We start from the raw sequence: 17000 nt of genomic DNA on the forward strand, positions 1-17000 counted from the left end.
AGTGTGGATTTAATGGGTTACAAAATGTTTTTCCACAGAATATAAGAGATCCGCATGGCATGCAAGATGAAACTTAACAGACAACACAGTAGGAAAAAAAATCACTCAAGATGTTACTCAAAAGCAGCATTTTGGTTCTGGAATGGTCCGTCACCTTTATTATTCCTGTCATCCTCTCTGTTTCCTAACTGATTGTGTGTGTGTGTGTGTGTGTGTGGGCCTAACGCATGGCTACCCAGATGAAGTTAAAACCCCAAAACTACATTTTATGCTTTCCATTCACAAGATATTTATTTGTGAGATTTCAGCCCAGTGTTTTTTCCCTTCCCCCCCCCTCATTTTTCCACATGCTTGTAGCAAACACTGAATGCCACTTTGAACACTGAAGTTCAAAGAATGGGTGAAATACAAAAGAATACATAAGACAACTGCAACAATTAAAATGCACGAAATAATGTGAGGAATAAAATATGAGGATTCCAATAGAAAATCTAAACTAAGACGTAAAAGTTAAAAACTAATTAAATAAAGCTTAAATAAGTACTGACTAAAACAGATGAGTAACATATCTTGTGCTAAGAATAGATCTGACCAGTATAATTGCTTTTGTGATCCAGGAAATCACAAAATGTCATAATCCCTGAAATGCCACATCTCGGTGCTTTCATCACCTTGGCGTTTTTGTTGCTATGACAAATAAAGCTTTGATGTGATGATTGAATTGACCTGGTAGCAGTAGTACCAACATAAAAAATCAAACACGTAAATCCTTTGGTGAGAATGAAGTCAAACAGTATTACTTATGGTGACATTTTTTTTCATTTTTACATTAAATTATTATTATTGTTGATTCTTTAAAATATTTTTTGCTAATCCCTGGGGGAAGGTGGATGTTAAGAAGACTCTCTTATGCGCTTAGCTGAAGTTTTTTCTTTCATTCATTCAAGTCACAGTCCTTAGCAGCTGAGCCAAGCATTAGCATTTAATACGTACAGAACGCGTCCATGCCTGGGACTGAAGGCAAAGACCTTTGATCCACTGAAGAGGTGCACAATGCCTGTAGAGTGAAGACACGGCCACATCTCTCTGATGAAACTGTTTTAGAAAGAGCTCTTGAAACAGAGTAAAGGGGCTCCTACACTTACCCCTCAGTGCAAAGGCAGCATCAATTCTGCCCATGATGCCTGGCCAGTCTGCCTGGATTTGTCTTGGAAAGCCGGGATCCATCTCTCCAGCTGTTTCATCATATCTACAGCATTAAAGTATTGTGAGCTAGATTTTTCCCCATGGCATTTATGAGATTAAATTAAATTAAATTGCAATATGCATTTAAAATTACAAATTGTTATTCCGAAAGAGTTTTAAAATGGTTGAATTTAAAGTGGTTTTTTTTTAAGAATATACGTCCTCAACACTTTTAACAAAGCAAAATGTTTTGCTAGGAGATGTGCCTTTCTAGCATTTGAAGCAATACACCTGTAATACTCGTCTCCTGTGAAGAAATACGTTTTGCTATATTCCCTGATGTGAACTGCAGCGTCGATGTGCTTCACTCTTACTGGGAAGCCATATTCATAGATGGAGCCATAATAACTTGCCATCCTTAACCGATGAACCACCCAATATTTGGGACCTAAGAAATACAGGAAATGTACATTTATGGCATTCAGCTGACACTTTTATCCAAAGCGACTTACAATTATGAGTACAACTTGAGCAACTGAGGGTTAAGGGTCTTGCTCAGGGGCCCAACAGTGGCAACTTGGCAGGGGTGGGGCGTGAACCAGCGACCATCCGATTAAAAGTCAAGTACCTTAATCACTGAGCTTCCACTGAAAATAGTAGTAAAGTCTCTCATGAATTTAAGCAAATGAAATATTTAAAAGCATTGCAGAGTTAAAACTATTGGGGAAAAAAAAGGATAATTTGTGCAATTTTAAAACCTTTGAAGCAATTTTAGGGGTTTGGCACAAAGTGTAGTGGCAGAATGTTATTTACCCGTAAAGACATAAGCCGCTTTCTGGGCTGGGAGGTCATAGGCTGCGTCCACAGGTGAGTTGACGCTTGGGAGAAACGTGCTCACAGGGCCATCTTCCAGCCTGGTCTGGTATAAGCGCCGTGTTTTCCTCAGCCACAGGTAACTAAACAGGACAGAGACAGTACATGATACCGTATGACTGAGCAGACATAACACGTGATACCGTATGATTGAGCAGTCATACCACACCAATCTGAAGATCGTAGTGCTTGGAAATCTCTGCACAGCTGTGTCTGACACATACTGGCCACACTGCTATATAGCCTCGAGAGTCACTTTAGACTTTAGCCTTCTTGTCTGAACCTCTTCAGACATGTCTGCATGCTTTTGTAGCTCCTTGAATCATATCATGGAGCAGCACTGTTACAGTAACAAGCAATTGTGTACCGAATAAAGTGTCCACTGCAGACAAATTACAGTATTTATAAATCACAATGATTTAATAATTTAATGATAAATTATGATTTCCATTTTTTCCCATCCAAACTGTATAAGTTAAAACATCACGTTTTCTTTTCAGCTACAGATATACAGCTACGGAGGTCTGCTGCACTCCTTGTAATTGTGAACTAATCTGAGCTGGGACAGAATTGTCAGAATCATACAACACATTATCTGTGCATTGTATATATAGTGACTGCAAAACATACCTGTCTTTAAAGAAGAGTATTTCATGTCCAACCACTGCCACAGCATCAAAAGAAAAACCAGGATGACACTTTTCAGGGATCAAGAGTCTGTTCTGTGTTCTTTTGTTCTTTCCTTTTGAAAGCAATAACATCTGATAAAAAGGTTTGCTTGAATTGCAGATAAGCAACACTGGGTAAATGATATCACAGCCTCTCACCATAGAGTGCCTGTATCGCTAGCATGTCATCCCGTGGCAGCACATACTTGGCAGTGTGGAGTGTTTTGTACTTAGGGTACATAAGAGCATCGGGGTCTTTGGAGTGCGATAGGCCCAAGGAATGACCAAGCTCATGGGCGGCCACCGTGAACAGGTTGTAGCCTGTAGTAGCATCCAAATGATCATCGGTATTGGTAAAACGACATGATGCCAACAACGCCAGCACTAAACATCTCTACACACACTGTGTTTCAGCTCTTAGCTAACCTATTAGACAAAACATGACAGGAGCCCCTGATCGAAGGCCAATTGAAGATGTTATGACAGCTTAATAAAACATTACTGACAATCGTTTTTCCATGCTGTACCTGATTGGCTGTAGTCCATCGTCCAAACCTCGTCATCGTCAATGTGCACATCTCCTCCAACTCCCTCTCCTGGCGGGAATGCATGTGCCAGCACTCCCTTCGGCCCATCAAAGGGGAAGAAGTCTCCATGAGCTTTGGGATGAGATCATCGTTATAAACAACATTTCCTTAATACTGAGTTATTGAGTTTTGGCAAGATTCCATGTGAGATACAGAAAGTGAAGGGAATTAATTTAAAAGTGTGTGTTTTTTTTTTAAATTGCCTCTTAAATTTGTTTGAAGCTGTAATGTAGAATGTGCAGTACATTGCTATAACAGTAACATACCCTTTGTAGTGAAGGAAATGATGATATCTGCTTTGCTGTCATTTACTCTGATGAAGTCCAGGGGAGTTGCTTCATTCCATAATTTAAATGCCAAATGCAGGGCAGCCTCCACCTGCTCCATCCTGAGATCAGTGGTGTACTTCGCAATCCTGCAATTTACCACAAACCCATTTAGCAACCCGAGAGTCAAAAGAGAGCACTCGCAGACACACGCCAACAAGTCAAAACACGCTCCCTACAAACAGGTCTAAATAGACTATGAAGAGCAAGACAAAAGGACACAGATTAGAGTAAAATAGATCACGTAAAAGTCGATGCTTTCTAAAGCCACAAAAGAAAACTTGGAACCGGTAGGTGATGGTTTGGTTCTTCCATTTGGGTTGTCCTGGGTGGAGACTGAAGTTTTCTACATCAGGCACTCCACATCGGTCTGTTTTCATAATGGCGAGGGTGTGAGGGTCCAGAACCCCACTCTGAGCTATCCCAAAGAAATGCTGCATTTCTTTCATTTTCTCTTGCATGGCTTCAGAGTGTCTTTTCCTGCGGGGGCTTCCGCTCAGCTCCAAGTGATAGAACTGCCGTAGGTATTCCTGCCAACCAACAGGTTAGTGTCTGCTTTATGTCTAGTCATTAGTGAAACAGACAAGTGAATCAAGTTCAGTTTATGAATTATTAAATTATACTCTACTAATACGCAGTTCAGACAATGTATATGTTTATTAACTGAATAATGCTCTATATTAAAGGTAAGAAAATGCCACTTTTGACATAATAGAACCTTATCATGCAATGGAAGAACATGTTTGTAAAATTTGAAGGTAAGTAAAGCTAGCTTACAGTTCTATTCTTTATTTCACTGTTAATTTTGTTTATTCGGTGTCACTGTAAAGAACGCATCCTACTAAGTTTCAGCAGTTTCAGCTTTTGAACAATGACCAGTCAGCTTTGATAATTCTCTAAAACCAAGTGTATCACATCAAAACACACACCTTATATTCAGAAAGACACCTGGTCATTGCAAATGAAAGATGGAGTCGTAACAAGAACAACAATGAACTCTCCTGGACAAACCTCCGCAAGCTGCACATCCTCTGAGCTAGGCCTGGACTCTGGGGGGATGGGTGCGCTCCACATTACATCCGCAATTACTAGCCAACTCAGCAGTGAGATCCAGGACGTGAGACCCCCCATTTCAATGCTGCACCAAAGACGTCTCGTATCCATGCTGCCCGTGGCTTTATAGAAGGCAGGACAGCAAGATCACATGACATGCGAGGCCTTGAAACAGCATTTACTCTTAGGGCTTAGTGGTTCCTGTCAGCTCATATACAGCTAATATCATAGCTCAGGTGAGATCATGTTTTGTTTGCTTCACCTCTTAAGATTTAGAGCATGATGAAAAGTGTTTTTGCAGCACGTCAGCCTGGTTTAGGGGTACTTGCATTCCAAACAGCGAGGAACCGGCACCTCCAATTAACTTATATACACGGATCACAACCATAATTAACTAATTTTAAAAACATTTTTCATTGCCCAAAATTACAAATAATAATTCTAGTTAAAAACCATGTAAAAACCATTGTTGATGTTTGATTAAATATATTTGTTAGAGGTATAGGGTAGAATATCTTTGTAGAATAATTAGAATACTAGAATAATTATTGCCCTGTATGATCTGTATTAGTTATTATTTGTAATTTTTGTAACATTTTCCACTTGATGTGTTGAGTATGAGAATCTTTCCTTTCATTTTGTGTTAAATTTGTATTAGTCCAATATGAATCACATGTAGATGTTAGCAGAAAGGGAAAAAATGTCTGTGCAAAGCAATGCAGCCTTTTAACAGTTTATGATGTTTACGTAACTTTATTGTTTGCTTTGGATACAAGAAAAGAAGTTGAACGTTTAAAAAGATTTGCATCCAAATACCTTACAACCTAAGTGGTGTTAAATAGAGCCAGATACATCTTTATTTACTCTGTCACACATGGAATGTACAAACATTTAAACTTCCTCATTTACAAGGATATTTAACAGCATCTGCTATTGTTTTATATAACGTTGCAATTATAATGCATATTTTATCTGGTTTATATTTTTATACCCTTTAAAGTTACTTTGCATCTATTGATATTGTTGGTAAACAATAAAATATTGTTGGTAAACAACTCGGTTGACTATTTTTATGCCTGTTAAACACTCAGTACACAAGTTAGCACACACACACACACACACACACACACACACACACACACTCACACACACACGCACTCACACGCATGCACGCACACTCACGCACACACACACACATACACACACGCGCACACTCACACTCTCACACACACACACACTTCTTATTTAGTTTTAAAGAAGTACTTTCACTTGTTTCACATACTCGTTTACTAAACTAAAATATGTACACAATACACAAGCCAAATGCATTATAGAATCTGATATAGACACACACACACACACACACACACACACACACACACACACACACACACACATATATATATATATATATGTATATTTTTTTATACAGACTTTGCAGTCTCTACTCTATACAGTGTGATACAGACTCTTTGATTTTATAGCCATAGAGTAAGTTAGGTAGGGCTGATATAGATATCGTGTGTCCAATGTGCAATGCTATAAAATGTTTTTGAAGATCTCCATTAACATCCAAGCCAAGAATTTGCTTTGTTAACTCCAACAACCTTCTTACGTTTAATATCATATTTGCACACCTCAGCTCCAAGAAACAAATGAAGGAAACCTGAGAATTCAAGAAAAAAAAAACCAGACTAAAAACACAACACTGAACTACATGAAATAAACATAGGATATAAGTTATTGAAAATCATGAGGTATAAACTGTACATGAAAAAAACCCAAACACTAGTTGTATTAGTGCACCCAGGACTAATAATGAATATATCAGAATAAATCACAGGAACAAACTCATGCCATGTACCCACCATGTTTATAAACAGCTGCGCTAATAGGCTTGTTAATGCCTGGGAAATCATCAGAAATATTGCGTGGATAAGAGTCCTCCATGGCCTTCCGATGTTCGTTGTATCTGGAGACACACACACTCAGAATAAATAAGATCTACCTAGGAAGATGAGCAGCCCCTACATTCCCATAGCTTACTTCCAGTACAGATGCTGAGTGAAGAATAAAGTGTGGACCGTCCGGTGAATGTGGGCAGCTGCGTCCACCTGCTGCACCCAGGCTGGAAACCCAAAGCTGCTGATATTTTTATCTCTGCCCTTCACCTGAGAGCCCTTCACAGTCCAGTAACTGCTCCCTGTCATGGAAGCAAGTCAGGCGGGAGTAGGGTAAACACGCTTACCGTGTTATGGCACAAATGCAATCACGCACGGGCGCTTGAGTCAGTGTCCGTACCGCTGATCAGGTAGGCTGCAGATCGCTGGGGAAGCCAGTAGGCAGCATCTATCTTTGAACTGATCTTGGGCATGAAGTTGTAGATGGGACCCTCCTTCACATCGTTTTTGTTATTATGCTTGATCCATAAATACCTTTAATAGGTAAAGAATAATAGCAATTTTATAAAAGCCGGTAAAGAAATGTTTCCGGCTGGCGCTGTAATAAGTGGCTAGGACATATGGAAGCTGCGTCTTCATCATTTGTATCAAACAGAAAGTGCTCCATCGACAAGGTGATCCAAGTTATCATATGCTTGGGCCCTTTACTCTACCACAAATATACGTGTGTAACTTACCCTCCTTTGAAAAAGAAGATTGCCTCCCCTAACGTAGTAACAGAATCAAAAGACAAGCCAGGGCTGCATTTTTCCTTTACTGCCATGGGGAAATATGAACCCGCGTACCAAGGTTTGAAGGGATAGCTCCAACTAAGCCTTGGGTAGTAATAAGGCCTTTTAATGCTTGGTTCTGTGGAGCATGCAGAACATTACTCATAATCTCTCTTTTTTTGGTTCTTGAAGAACAAATATGTATTTTGATTATATTTTCAAATATGGGTATTTATAGGCATCCCTGTGGAGGCTGTCTATAAATGAATTAATTCACAATGTGAATTAATGCATACCATATATCACATTGATGTTCATAATATCTTCACTGGAAAGCAGGTTGTGTGTTTTCCGAGCTCTGTATGTGGGATACATGAGGGACTCAGGGTTCTGAGAATGCCTTAAACCCAAGGCGTGGCCAAACTCATGTGCTGCAACTAGATACAGGTTAAACCCTGGAGTGGGAGAGAGACACGTCACAGGTAGCACTCTGTCATTGTCAAAAACACCTTGCAGTAAGACACCGTTCTCTCCTACATCCCACATCTCTCCCACAAATTTTTCTAGGTAGCTGTCAAATCCCGCCTGACTTTGATGTAAGGTACCCTCGGTCTGGCAATCAGAAGCACTGCTATTGAAACCAGCTGTCCAGAGTTCATCCTCATCAAAGTGGACATCTCCTCCAATGCCCTCTCCAGGGTCAAAGGCGTGGGCCAGGGTGCCTTTGGGACCGTCAAAGGGGAAGGAGTCACCATGCTCTAGAGCAGTATGAAGGAAGACAGTCACAAAAAAAACAGGGAAAGATTAGATATCTGCACTAATGTGTGTGGCTGGAGCTCAATCTTTACAGTGGCCAGTCTCAAGAAACATCAAGAGACCACAGCACAGCCAAATCCAAAATGAATCTCAATCAACAATCTTGTTTTGTTTAAGTTCCTATAACATCAAGTTGAGTTTGTTATAGTAAACCATTCTAGTTATATTTTAGACTGATTGTACCAGGAGGCTGTGTCTAGTCTTACCATTGGAGCCAAACTCCACCATGATGTCTGCCTGCTGAGAGAATGATCTGATGAACCTCAGAGGGCTGACTTTTGCCCACATATCCAGAGCTGATGCGATCAGGGAGTCTACTGTACTTGCGGGTAAGTCACTCGTATACCTCCCAACACTGAAATATTAATAAAAGTCGGGCAGGTAAAATGTCAGGCAGATAACATAACAGGAATAGTTAACGTAAACTTGAAGCTCATATATACTGCTGCAGGTTATTACCTGTAAGTGAGGACATTTTTTGTCCACCTGTTGCCTTGGCTGTGGACGTAATCATGGACGTCAGGAACACCGCACCTGGGCGTCTGCATTACAGCCAGTGTGTAAGAATCCAGGTTGCCAGTCTGATTGAGGCCAAAAAAGCTTTGCATGTCCTTCAGTTTGGAGGAGAGACTCCTCTTCCGCCGCCCCGCCGGGTCAACCTCCTGAAAACCGTAGAAGCGTCTTAGGTATTTCTGAAAGAGAGAGAACGTAATCACTAAAGCGAACACCAGCATAACAGTCTTCTGTTCACTTGGCCCAATGTTTATGATGTAAATGAATACAGCGTCAACTCTACCAGTGAATGTAAGCCGATTCAAGCATGTAGAAGCTGTCATGTTCTAAGAACTACCCGCATTAGTCACAGCTGTCTTCTAACTTGTTCCCATCAACATGTGGAGGCACATAATCAAAGATGAATGACAGCAGCAAAATGACTGAATTTTTCTTGATGCGCGATGATCTGTTCATTCCCTTTCTTCATCACTTATGCAAAATTCGACTCTGGGATAATCATCACGGTGGCTTTTTTTCAGTTTTCGTGAATATAAAAGTGTATTAGTGAAACGCAGCCACGAACAAGAAAACGTGTGAGGACAAGAACAAACACAAAACTATTTTCTGACTTAATAAAAGTACAGCATTCAGTGAATAGAAAAATCATTTCAGGTTACACTGCAACAAAAACAGCAAATACCGCAGTTTCACCAGTCGGTACCGGTACAGGGAAAGAGAACGGAAAGACTTACGGTGGCAAGCATCAGGTCATGTGGGGGTTTTCCATCCTGAAGGGCGATCGTGTTATCTCCCTCGAACCGCAGCAGCGGAGCCGCGAGACATGGAAGAACCAGGAGAACAACAGCACAAGCAATGCCAAGAGACAGCCCCATCTGTCAACTCTCCCGCGCAGAGCCGCCGAGACCTGGGGTGGGAGATGTGGGTAGCTGGGAAAGCCTTTTAACGTGGTGTTATGACTCAATCAGCAGCAGAGGCAGCCAGAGCCTCACGCTACTGGGAGGGGTTCAGTAAGGTCACAGGGAAAGAGGAATACTATGGAAACGGATCAGATTATACACATTAAGGGCATGTACTTCAGAAATTAGTGGGCATATTACAATGTCTTTAGCTTAAATATCATATTTCTTTAGCCATAGAAAAAATGATTAAAGGGTTAAAGAACTAGGTATCTTCTTTCACTGAAGCCTAGGTTACAGTAATTGTGTCTTTCCCCCAGTTTTCTTTTTCATTGTGACCATTAGGGTAAATCAATGTATAATTTGCATGTCTAGACATCTTCAGATAATTTTAACATTCAGTGCCTCTACACACCCAACTTAGAGCCTGCCCAATTTTATGAAACCCAAACTTTAGCTAAATTACTACCAGAACTTGCAGGGTAGTAAAAAAATGGATGAAATTAGGGGAACTAGGGAGTAGTTTTTACTAGCAGAGAAACATGCAAAGATTTACCAGAAAGATCCAGCAGAATGCTAATACTATTAGTACATGTGTTGCTTAGAATAAACTCATTCATAATGCTCGTTAATTTCTGGATTAAATTCTACTATAGCAGACAAGGAGGGGCGTGGTAGTTTTGTTTATTGAGGAAATATCTGCATTGTATTTTGTATCTACATTCTGATTCTCTCAACAAGAGGAAATTTAATTTTGTTTCCATTTTTAGTTTTTCAAAAATTATTAATAAGAAGAATTGTAATTGTAAAGTGGTGTTGTTTTATTTGCATAGTTTTTGTCTTTAAATTTGTTTTTGTGTTAAAAAAATGTATTGGAATCTTAAGCGATGGAATCTTTTAAAACATTTTTAAACACATACAAACATACATACATACTTAAGGGTTAGACTATACTTTAAGCATGTAGTTCACAGAATAATCACCTAAGGAATGTTGAAATGAGATGTAATGATGGGTTTGCCTTTCTCAAACTGTAAAACTTCATCAAAGTAGCTATAAAATTCCAGGAAACTTGACTGGATTTGGAATAGTATAAACACATTTAGCTTGGAGACACTCAGTGAATCCCACCATTCTCACCAATATAGTTTTTATATATATATATATATAGCTCATTACAAAACTCTACAGGTCCATATAGATTTGTGATGCAGTTAGTTTGCTAAATAACACATACATGAACAGAATCATTTGTGTGTTGTAAGAAACTGATGTTTCCACGCATGCTAAAAGCTTGCCAGAGTGGCTTTGAGCAAAATGAAACTAGAGCTTATGTAATTGTATACAGTCCCTCAGAGAGACCAGAAGGGTCATTATTTTTCCTTCTAGAGTCACCTGTTTGAACAGAGCTCAAGTGAACTTTAAACCAAACCAGCTGAACGCAGGGCTCTTGCTGTTGAAAGATTACCAACATCCTTTACAAACGGCACTGCCGTATACCAGAAATAGACAAATAGCAAGAACAACAAATGGCAAATTGCACAATGCATATTGGCAGTGTACTACCCCATAAGCCTGTCCTGTTATACTCATCTGTGTCTTATTTACCACTATGGTTTCACAATGCATAACCTTAGGCCAATGATCCAAAAATCGCACTGCATCTATAACCTTCCGCTCATTGCATAACATGCTGGCAGCTCGCAAACACTTAAAAAAAAAAAAAAATCCATGTACATGAACTCACACGTACTCCCAAACTTGCATAAGCATGCATGGATTAGCACCGAGGTTCAGGGCCTTGTTTGGAACGGTTAGTGGGTGGTTAGTGGTCGACTGGTCATCAGTGGTCAAATACCTCTAATAAGGGCCCGTGTGCATGGTGTTGACCATGGTCAGCGGACTGTGACTGCGTTTTAAAGATCTCATTCTGATGTGAGCAAAAATGCAAAATTAACACCACAAACGACTGCGAGGAAAGAATGGGTACATGCACAATATATTACCGACCGAGGGTTCTCACCCCGAACAACTTGGGCTCATGAGCTTTGCTCAAGTACCTGAGGGCAGCATGGCCGCAGCTGCGCCGGCAGTATCTAGCGTGGAATTAGAATAGCATCATTACCTTAGGAAGCCACTTTCACTGTATCCAAGATGCCAGTGAAAGGTGCATGTAAAATGAAGAGTGACATGTAAAGCAAACATGTTCAACACCGCATTACAGGAACCTCACGCAACCTTCAAGAATTAAATCAGGAATCGCACAAAAACAATTGTACCTGTATGCAGAGCAGCAGGAATGTATTTATTAAACCTCTCAGCAGTGTGCATCTTTATGATGGAGAATTCATGGCAATATCTTTAAACCCGGTAAGGAGAAATCACAATGGAAGAAACATTTAAATTATATCAATACACACAGGAGAATGTATGTGATGCCTATATGAAGCTTCCTCGACAACCTCCTTGACATCTAGTGTCTGCGTGCTAAGCCCTGGTCTGTGCGTTTACTGGGTCAACTGTACAGGGCAGGGCTCTCTGTCACCATGTCCTGGCAAAACATGTCGTCCTATTTCTTGAGTCTCTCCACTTTGCTTTTAAATTCCACTACCACGTCAGATGTTCCTGCCCTTTGACAGCCACATTTGCCAAATAACTTTGTACTTTAGGCAGGTTACAATAAATAAATCGTAGCCCATCAGAGGCAGTGCATTGCTATATATCAGCAACTGACAGTACCCAAATACACAAAGTGGAAAAAAAAAATAAAAATAAAAATCTAAACCTACATTTTGGAATACCAGACAAATTTCTTCTTCAGCTTCAACAGCTTCCAAAAAAGAAGACGGAAAAGGAAAAAAATAAGGTATTGGGTCCTTTTCATGTTTTTACAAGCTGAACTTCAGGGAAATATATATACACATCAATGAATAACAGTAAAAACCTGTGGAAATTACATTAAAACATTTTTCCAGCTTATTTTACCTTCTACTTAGACATGATAGTGTTTTCCAAAATGTCCTAAGAATGAATTGTACCTTGAAATATACCATAAAAAAAAAAAAAAAAGAGGTGTTTAATCAGTATTCAACAATAATGGAGAAAACCTACATAAAATTCTTACCTAAATTATGTAACAAATCAGAAATGTAATGAACCTTCACATTTCTGAATAATGAATGCACTGTCTGAAACTCGTGAGTGATTTATGGATGCTGCATTGCCTCGTACATGTTCCCCAAGAAGCAGTCATACTGGTAAGGTTTAGAGGCAGACCCAGGAGTGAGTCAGTGAGTCAGTCAGACTCGTTGTCAGTGCCAGAGTCAGGCAGCAGGGGGCACTCCTGCCTCCTGCCCTGGCTGACTTTTCTTTTCCTCCGTCCCACCATCCTCAGCCTCCTGCGAATAATGTCTGAAACGACAACGGCACTCCTGTTACAACCCTCTTCGGTAATCTCATCAACTATTAAAAAAGCTGAAAGCTGATGTTTTTATATTGTTCTTGCTTTTGCCTGATGTTTCCAGCAAAGGAGTCCCTCCCCTCAATCCTACACCCTGCTCCAAAACCCCTCCCACCATGGACATGCCCACTCAGTAATTAGTCCATCCTTCTATGTACTGCATGCACAAACAAAATGACTGACGGGTATAGAAGACCACTTTTCCACAGAGAAGATAGCTGCACTGTGCTCAATGAGCAAACATTTTACCAAGAGCAGTCAGGTTGTAAAAACGGTTTAGGGACTGTACTCAAATAAACCTGCTTATGGTAGCTTTAACACCAGCAGAGCTGCAGCACGTGCATGTACCTGCCACGCTTTCGTAGTCCTGCTGCGCCTCGTGCCAGTACAGGCTACCCGGCACGCGCCAGTTGCGGTAGAGGCGTGTGTGGAGCACCGAGAGTGTGAGGAGCACCAGGAGGAAGCCCAGCGCGGCCGCAGCCCACACTGCCTCGTCGTTGCGCTGGTTGTGCCTGCTCTGCCCCGGTGGAGGCCTCTCCCCTGCTGGAGTCACGGTGGCCGGACCGCCTATGGCACTTGGCTCCTTCACATCAGTCTTAACGCGGTGCTTTCGGACGTTCCCCGCGTTCTCCCTGCGGGACTTCCAATCCGTCGGCGACTCGGGCCTCCTAGTCACGTTCACCCGCTCCGCCTCGTCCCTGCCGTGGCTCTGGGGTGGCTCCTTGCCCCCTGTAGGTGTTGCATTCGTAGCTCGCCCTCCATGCCAGTCGGAGGCGTGCCCACCGTGGGGGCTGGCTGAGGGCGTATGGCTGTCATCGGTGGTAGTCAGTGGTTGCAACTGGGTCGGGTTTGGATTTTGGGACTCTGAGATGTTATGCTTGGGGCTTTCAGAGGGTTTCACCTGAGCTTTCCTGAGCTGGTTGGCTGCTCTGCTCCTCCTGGTCTGCTGTGCTGTGTGCTCATATGCAGACAGAACCTCCACACAGCACGCTCTCAGGGACTGGCACGTGCACACGCAAGCACAGATAGAAGTGCATGAACACGGACACACAAAGACACGCCCAAGAACATCTGAACTTAACCTATACTATTTTAAAACGCATGTGTGCTGTTCCAGCATGCTGTTCCTTTACCTTTAGCGACTTTGTTTTGGATCCTTGGCCTGCGGGTTTTATAGTAGCACGCAGGGCCCCGTCCACAGACGTTGCCGTTGCCATATACAGGCTGTACTTTGTTCTCTGGGTCCCCGTAGTGTGATTCAGGACAGAAGCTGTAAGCAACCACTCACATACTCCTGCTGTGGTGATGTGGGACAACTCTAGCGTATGACCCCAGGACACCAAGGCAAAGGGCTTATGGGAAATAACCACACAGAAGGAGTAAACTGTCGTGAAGAGCAACCACAGAGTTTGAACGGTGCATGAACACAGACAATAAAACCATTATAGATCCTTTAGCATCATACCCCCTTCTAAGCATTTCTCTTAGCGTACATCTCTCCCATGTATGTATATATAAAGTAAACGTTCTCATCAACAAACACACTGAGTCAGAGGAGTGTCTTCAGAGATCATGCAGACGTGAAGGAGCAGGGCCAGTATCTGATGGCTGCCGGGGAGAGACTCACTCTCTGCTGGCTGAGCTGGGGGTGAGCCGTAAGGACGTAGTGAGGCAGGCAGGAGTTAGCTACCAACGCCAGATGCCTGCGAGCGGCCTCCGACACACAAGGGTGATAAAGGAGCACTATGGCGCCATCCTGTGGGGAGAGAGTGTCATCACTGCCTCAGAATCATGAACACAGGAAAACCTAATATGCTCCGATTTAAGATTTTTCTTAGAAGAGTCCCCTCAAACACGCTAACCTCGATCAGTCTAATAAATTACGACCACAGTTTAAACTTGCACACGTTGAGGTATGACCAGGCAATCCACCGCCTGGTTTAAAATCTACCGAGTTACGGCAGTGTACTAGAGCAGGAGGGAAGTGTAGACAGGTTACCTTCAGGTTGTTTAGCCAGCGCTGAGGGGGGCAGTACAAGTACTCTCCACTCCTTGCTCCTATAGGCCTATGAGCTCCACTGGTTACGAAGCAACACAACAGAGCAGAGCACTCTACTTTATGTGGAGAACAACTCTTTGCAAATAACACCTAATATTCAGAATTCACCAACCCAGAACTGAATATATAACTCGAGTAACACCGCACAGGTAAAGGCTTACCTGCTGGGGATGGTGTGGTTGTATGTGATCTGCATATCCATGCAGACATGCTCAGCTGGCTGGGGACAGAAATACTGGTAAAGTTTTAGCCTGTACACCACGATTCAGAAGTCCTGTCTAATTTATCTGGCTCGCACCAGAGTGTTTGGGAAAACATTGTGTGATCCGATACAAGCCGTGTTGTTACTAGATGCAAAATACAGCTGCCAACTGTATAGTCAATTAAGGGATGAAATACCTCTGTTATGCTCAGCATGTATATGAAGGCTCTAGTGCTGAATGTGTTATTTGTACCTGCAGGGGATATTTTGTGGAAATATCAGGGAGTCTCTGCAACATCAATGGGAAAGATAACCATAATGTCAAATCCCTCTAAAGGACAAGGTCCACACAGACAAAATGTTCAGCTCTCCATATTCTATACAGGTAAATAATTACCCATGTCAGATTGCCCCCCCCCCGCCCATATTAATAAAAGTTACCCATGATGAACGTGGCCACGGCTCCGGACACCCGAGCTCACCGGACCGAGGTAGGTCTGTCTCCAGCTTTGTCTATATTGAACAATATTTGTGACAAGACGTCAAATTCCATAACTATAAGACCAATATCTCACAGTAAGACTCTGACAAGAACTCCGTGTTAAATATATTTCCGTGGACAAAGCGGTTTAACAAGCTCCTACCTTGGCATTGTCGCACACTTCACTTTGTTTCGGTTGGCAACACTTTATCAGGGAGAGCCACACAAATCCACAGGACAAGGTCGCCACTTTGAACCTCATAACTGCAGGCTAGTCTACGAGTCGGAGACAGTTTCATTCGTTTTAGTTCAGTTGCTCCAACAACTCTCCTGCCTTTTAAGACCAGGCCTGCACACTAACTTATCACGTCGTGGGTGCTTGCCTGGGTCCCCGTGTTCACAAGCATGGCAATCCATACTCCGGTCACTGAACTCGGCGAAACGTTACTCGGGGGGATGCGTTTTCACGGGACTAAACATAATCGGAAAAATAAAGAGGCGTCAGAACGGTCGGATCACTGAAAGGGGCTACCGGAATTAAAGTATGCAGCCAGATAGATAGGGCATGTAGGAGTCTGCAAGGCCTATCCACAGGACATACGACTCACTCGAACTTAAACGAAGCTGAAACTACCGTCAAGTGACCCGCTACGCAAGTTCATGAGTCCCGACACGAACTTCTGGAGTTTTGCGTTGCAGACCTACAACATGTCCGATCCACGGTTCCCGTTACTGCGTCAGTGATAAATAATAAGTTTTTAGTGACCCGAAGGACAACTTCCAAATCATTTCCGCAGCGAAGACGACGACGGACGTGGTGTGTAGATCAACCCTGCGCTCTTAAAGGGGAACGCCGCCGATTTTGAAAACTTTAGGTGAACTAAGTCATTCCCATGTTCTGGAGTGAAAGGTGCGTCCCTAGAGTAACTTACCGAGAATTGTTCACAGTTGTACAGCTTGGAACCATTCGTCCAAAGTATTTCATCGCTCTAAAAACTATATTGAGTATAGGACATATTGACATACGGTAGACCGTGGATATAGTATTTCAAAACAAGGTTCTTTGTCATCAATATTTCTGATTTGAACGTACAATTTGTTTAGGACAATTTATTTTGCTTGCCTCATGTAGAACCTTTTCACTAAAACAAAGTCCATTTATATGACTGAGAATTGTCAGATCCAAATAAAAGGCTGGACAAACTAA

At 42.0% G+C, this 17000-nt stretch overlaps 3 protein-coding genes across 9 annotated transcripts; all 3 read right to left on the reverse strand.

Annotated features, from left to right (window-relative positions):
* Nucleotides 1-99: 99 nt before the first annotated feature.
* Nucleotides 100-4770, reverse strand: mmp20a (matrix metallopeptidase 20a (enamelysin)). Its single transcript, XM_081700442.1, has 10 exons — nucleotides 4651-4770; nucleotides 3928-4169; nucleotides 3580-3728; nucleotides 3254-3385; nucleotides 2886-3047; nucleotides 2689-2800; nucleotides 1999-2141; nucleotides 1477-1633; nucleotides 1146-1249; nucleotides 100-1057 (listed from the first exon to the last, which is right to left on the reverse strand). Exons 1-10 carry the CDS (start codon nucleotides 4768-4770, stop codon nucleotides 957-959), a joined length of 1422 nt encoding a protein of 473 aa, XP_081556568.1. The 3' UTR covers nucleotides 100-956.
* Nucleotides 4771-5425: 655 nt separating this feature from the next.
* On the reverse strand, nucleotides 5426-11701 carry mmp20b (matrix metallopeptidase 20b (enamelysin)). Of its 4 annotated transcripts, none has more exons than XM_081699627.1 (10): nucleotides 9427-11701; nucleotides 8639-8871; nucleotides 8386-8534; nucleotides 7969-8121; nucleotides 7660-7818; nucleotides 7331-7502; nucleotides 6994-7127; nucleotides 6739-6895; nucleotides 6561-6664; nucleotides 5426-6358 (listed from the first exon to the last, which is right to left on the reverse strand). In XM_081699627.1, the coding sequence occupies exons 1-10, from the start codon at nucleotides 9565-9567 to the stop codon at nucleotides 6258-6260; spliced, it is 1503 nt and encodes a 500-aa protein (XP_081555753.1). In that variant the 5' UTR covers nucleotides 9568-11701; the 3' UTR covers nucleotides 5426-6257. The 4 variants fall into 4 exon arrangements, with proteins under 4 accessions (XP_081555753.1, XP_081555752.1, XP_026853558.3 ...); XM_081699626.1 differs by having other exon boundaries at nucleotides 7954-8121; XM_026997757.3 differs by having other exon boundaries at nucleotides 7660-8121.
* Nucleotides 11702-11850: 149 nt separating this feature from the next.
* tp53i13 (tumor protein p53 inducible protein 13) lies at nucleotides 11851-16917 on the reverse strand. Of its 4 annotated transcripts, XM_081699629.1 has the most exons (11): nucleotides 16402-16917; nucleotides 16177-16265; nucleotides 15957-16069; nucleotides 15754-15825; nucleotides 15566-15643; nucleotides 15272-15330; nucleotides 15051-15129; nucleotides 14679-14807; nucleotides 14185-14403; nucleotides 13400-14051; nucleotides 11851-13002 (listed from the first exon to the last, which is right to left on the reverse strand). In XM_081699629.1, exons 3-11 carry the CDS (start codon nucleotides 16053-16055, stop codon nucleotides 12887-12889), a joined length of 1503 nt encoding a protein of 500 aa, XP_081555755.1. In that variant the 5' UTR covers nucleotides 16056-16069; nucleotides 16177-16265; nucleotides 16402-16917; the 3' UTR covers nucleotides 11851-12886. The 4 variants fall into 4 exon arrangements, with proteins under 4 accessions (XP_081555755.1, XP_081555756.1, XP_026853567.2 ...); XM_081699630.1 differs by having other exon boundaries at nucleotides 15566-15601; nucleotides 15957-16907; XM_026997766.3 differs by lacking the exons at nucleotides 16177-16265; nucleotides 16402-16917 and having other exon boundaries at nucleotides 15510-15601; nucleotides 15957-15979.
* Nucleotides 16918-17000: the final 83 nt, after the last annotated feature.

The sequence above is a fragment of the Electrophorus electricus genome, chromosome 17 (genome assembly GCF_041902795.1).
Source record: "Electrophorus electricus isolate QZ-2024a chromosome 17, ASM4190279v1, whole genome shotgun sequence".
Taxonomy (NCBI): Eukaryota; Metazoa; Chordata; class Actinopteri; order Gymnotiformes; family Gymnotidae; genus Electrophorus; species Electrophorus electricus.

Coding starts and splice junctions, on each gene's coding strand:
- mmp20b (XM_026997757.3), bottom strand. CDS start 9,567: ATGGGGCTGTCTCTTGGCATTGCTTGTGCTGTTGTTCTCCTGGTTCTT. Junction 8,122..8,385: donor GGTGGAGTTTGGCTCCAATG/GTAAGACTAGAC, acceptor ATACTGCTCTAG/AGCATGGTGACTCCTTCCCC. Junction 7,503..7,659: donor GAACATCAATGTGATATATG/GTATGCATTAAT, acceptor CATGCTCCACAG/AACCAAGCATTAAAAGGCCT.
- tp53i13 (XM_081699629.1), bottom strand. CDS start 16,055: ATGAGGTTCAAAGTGGCGACCTTGTCCTGTGGATTTGTGTGGCTCTCC. Junction 15,331..15,565: donor CCACAAAATATCCCCTGCAG/GTACAAATAACA, acceptor TTCTGTCCCCAG/CCAGCTGAGCATGTCTGCAT. Junction 14,808..15,050: donor GCTGGCTAAACAACCTGAAG/GTAACCTGTCTA, acceptor CTCTCCCCACAG/GATGGCGCCATAGTGCTCCT.
- mmp20a (XM_081700442.1), bottom strand. CDS start 4,770: ATGGGGGGTCTCACGTCCTGGATCTCACTGCTGAGTTGGCTAGTAATT. Junction 4,170..4,650: donor AGGATGTGCAGCTTGCGGAG/GTTTGTCCAGGA, acceptor GTTGGTTGGCAG/GAATACCTACGGCAGTTCTA. Junction 1,058..1,145: donor TGCTGCCTTTGCACTGAGGG/GTAAGTGTAGGA, acceptor TTCACTCTACAG/GCATTGTGCACCTCTTCAGT.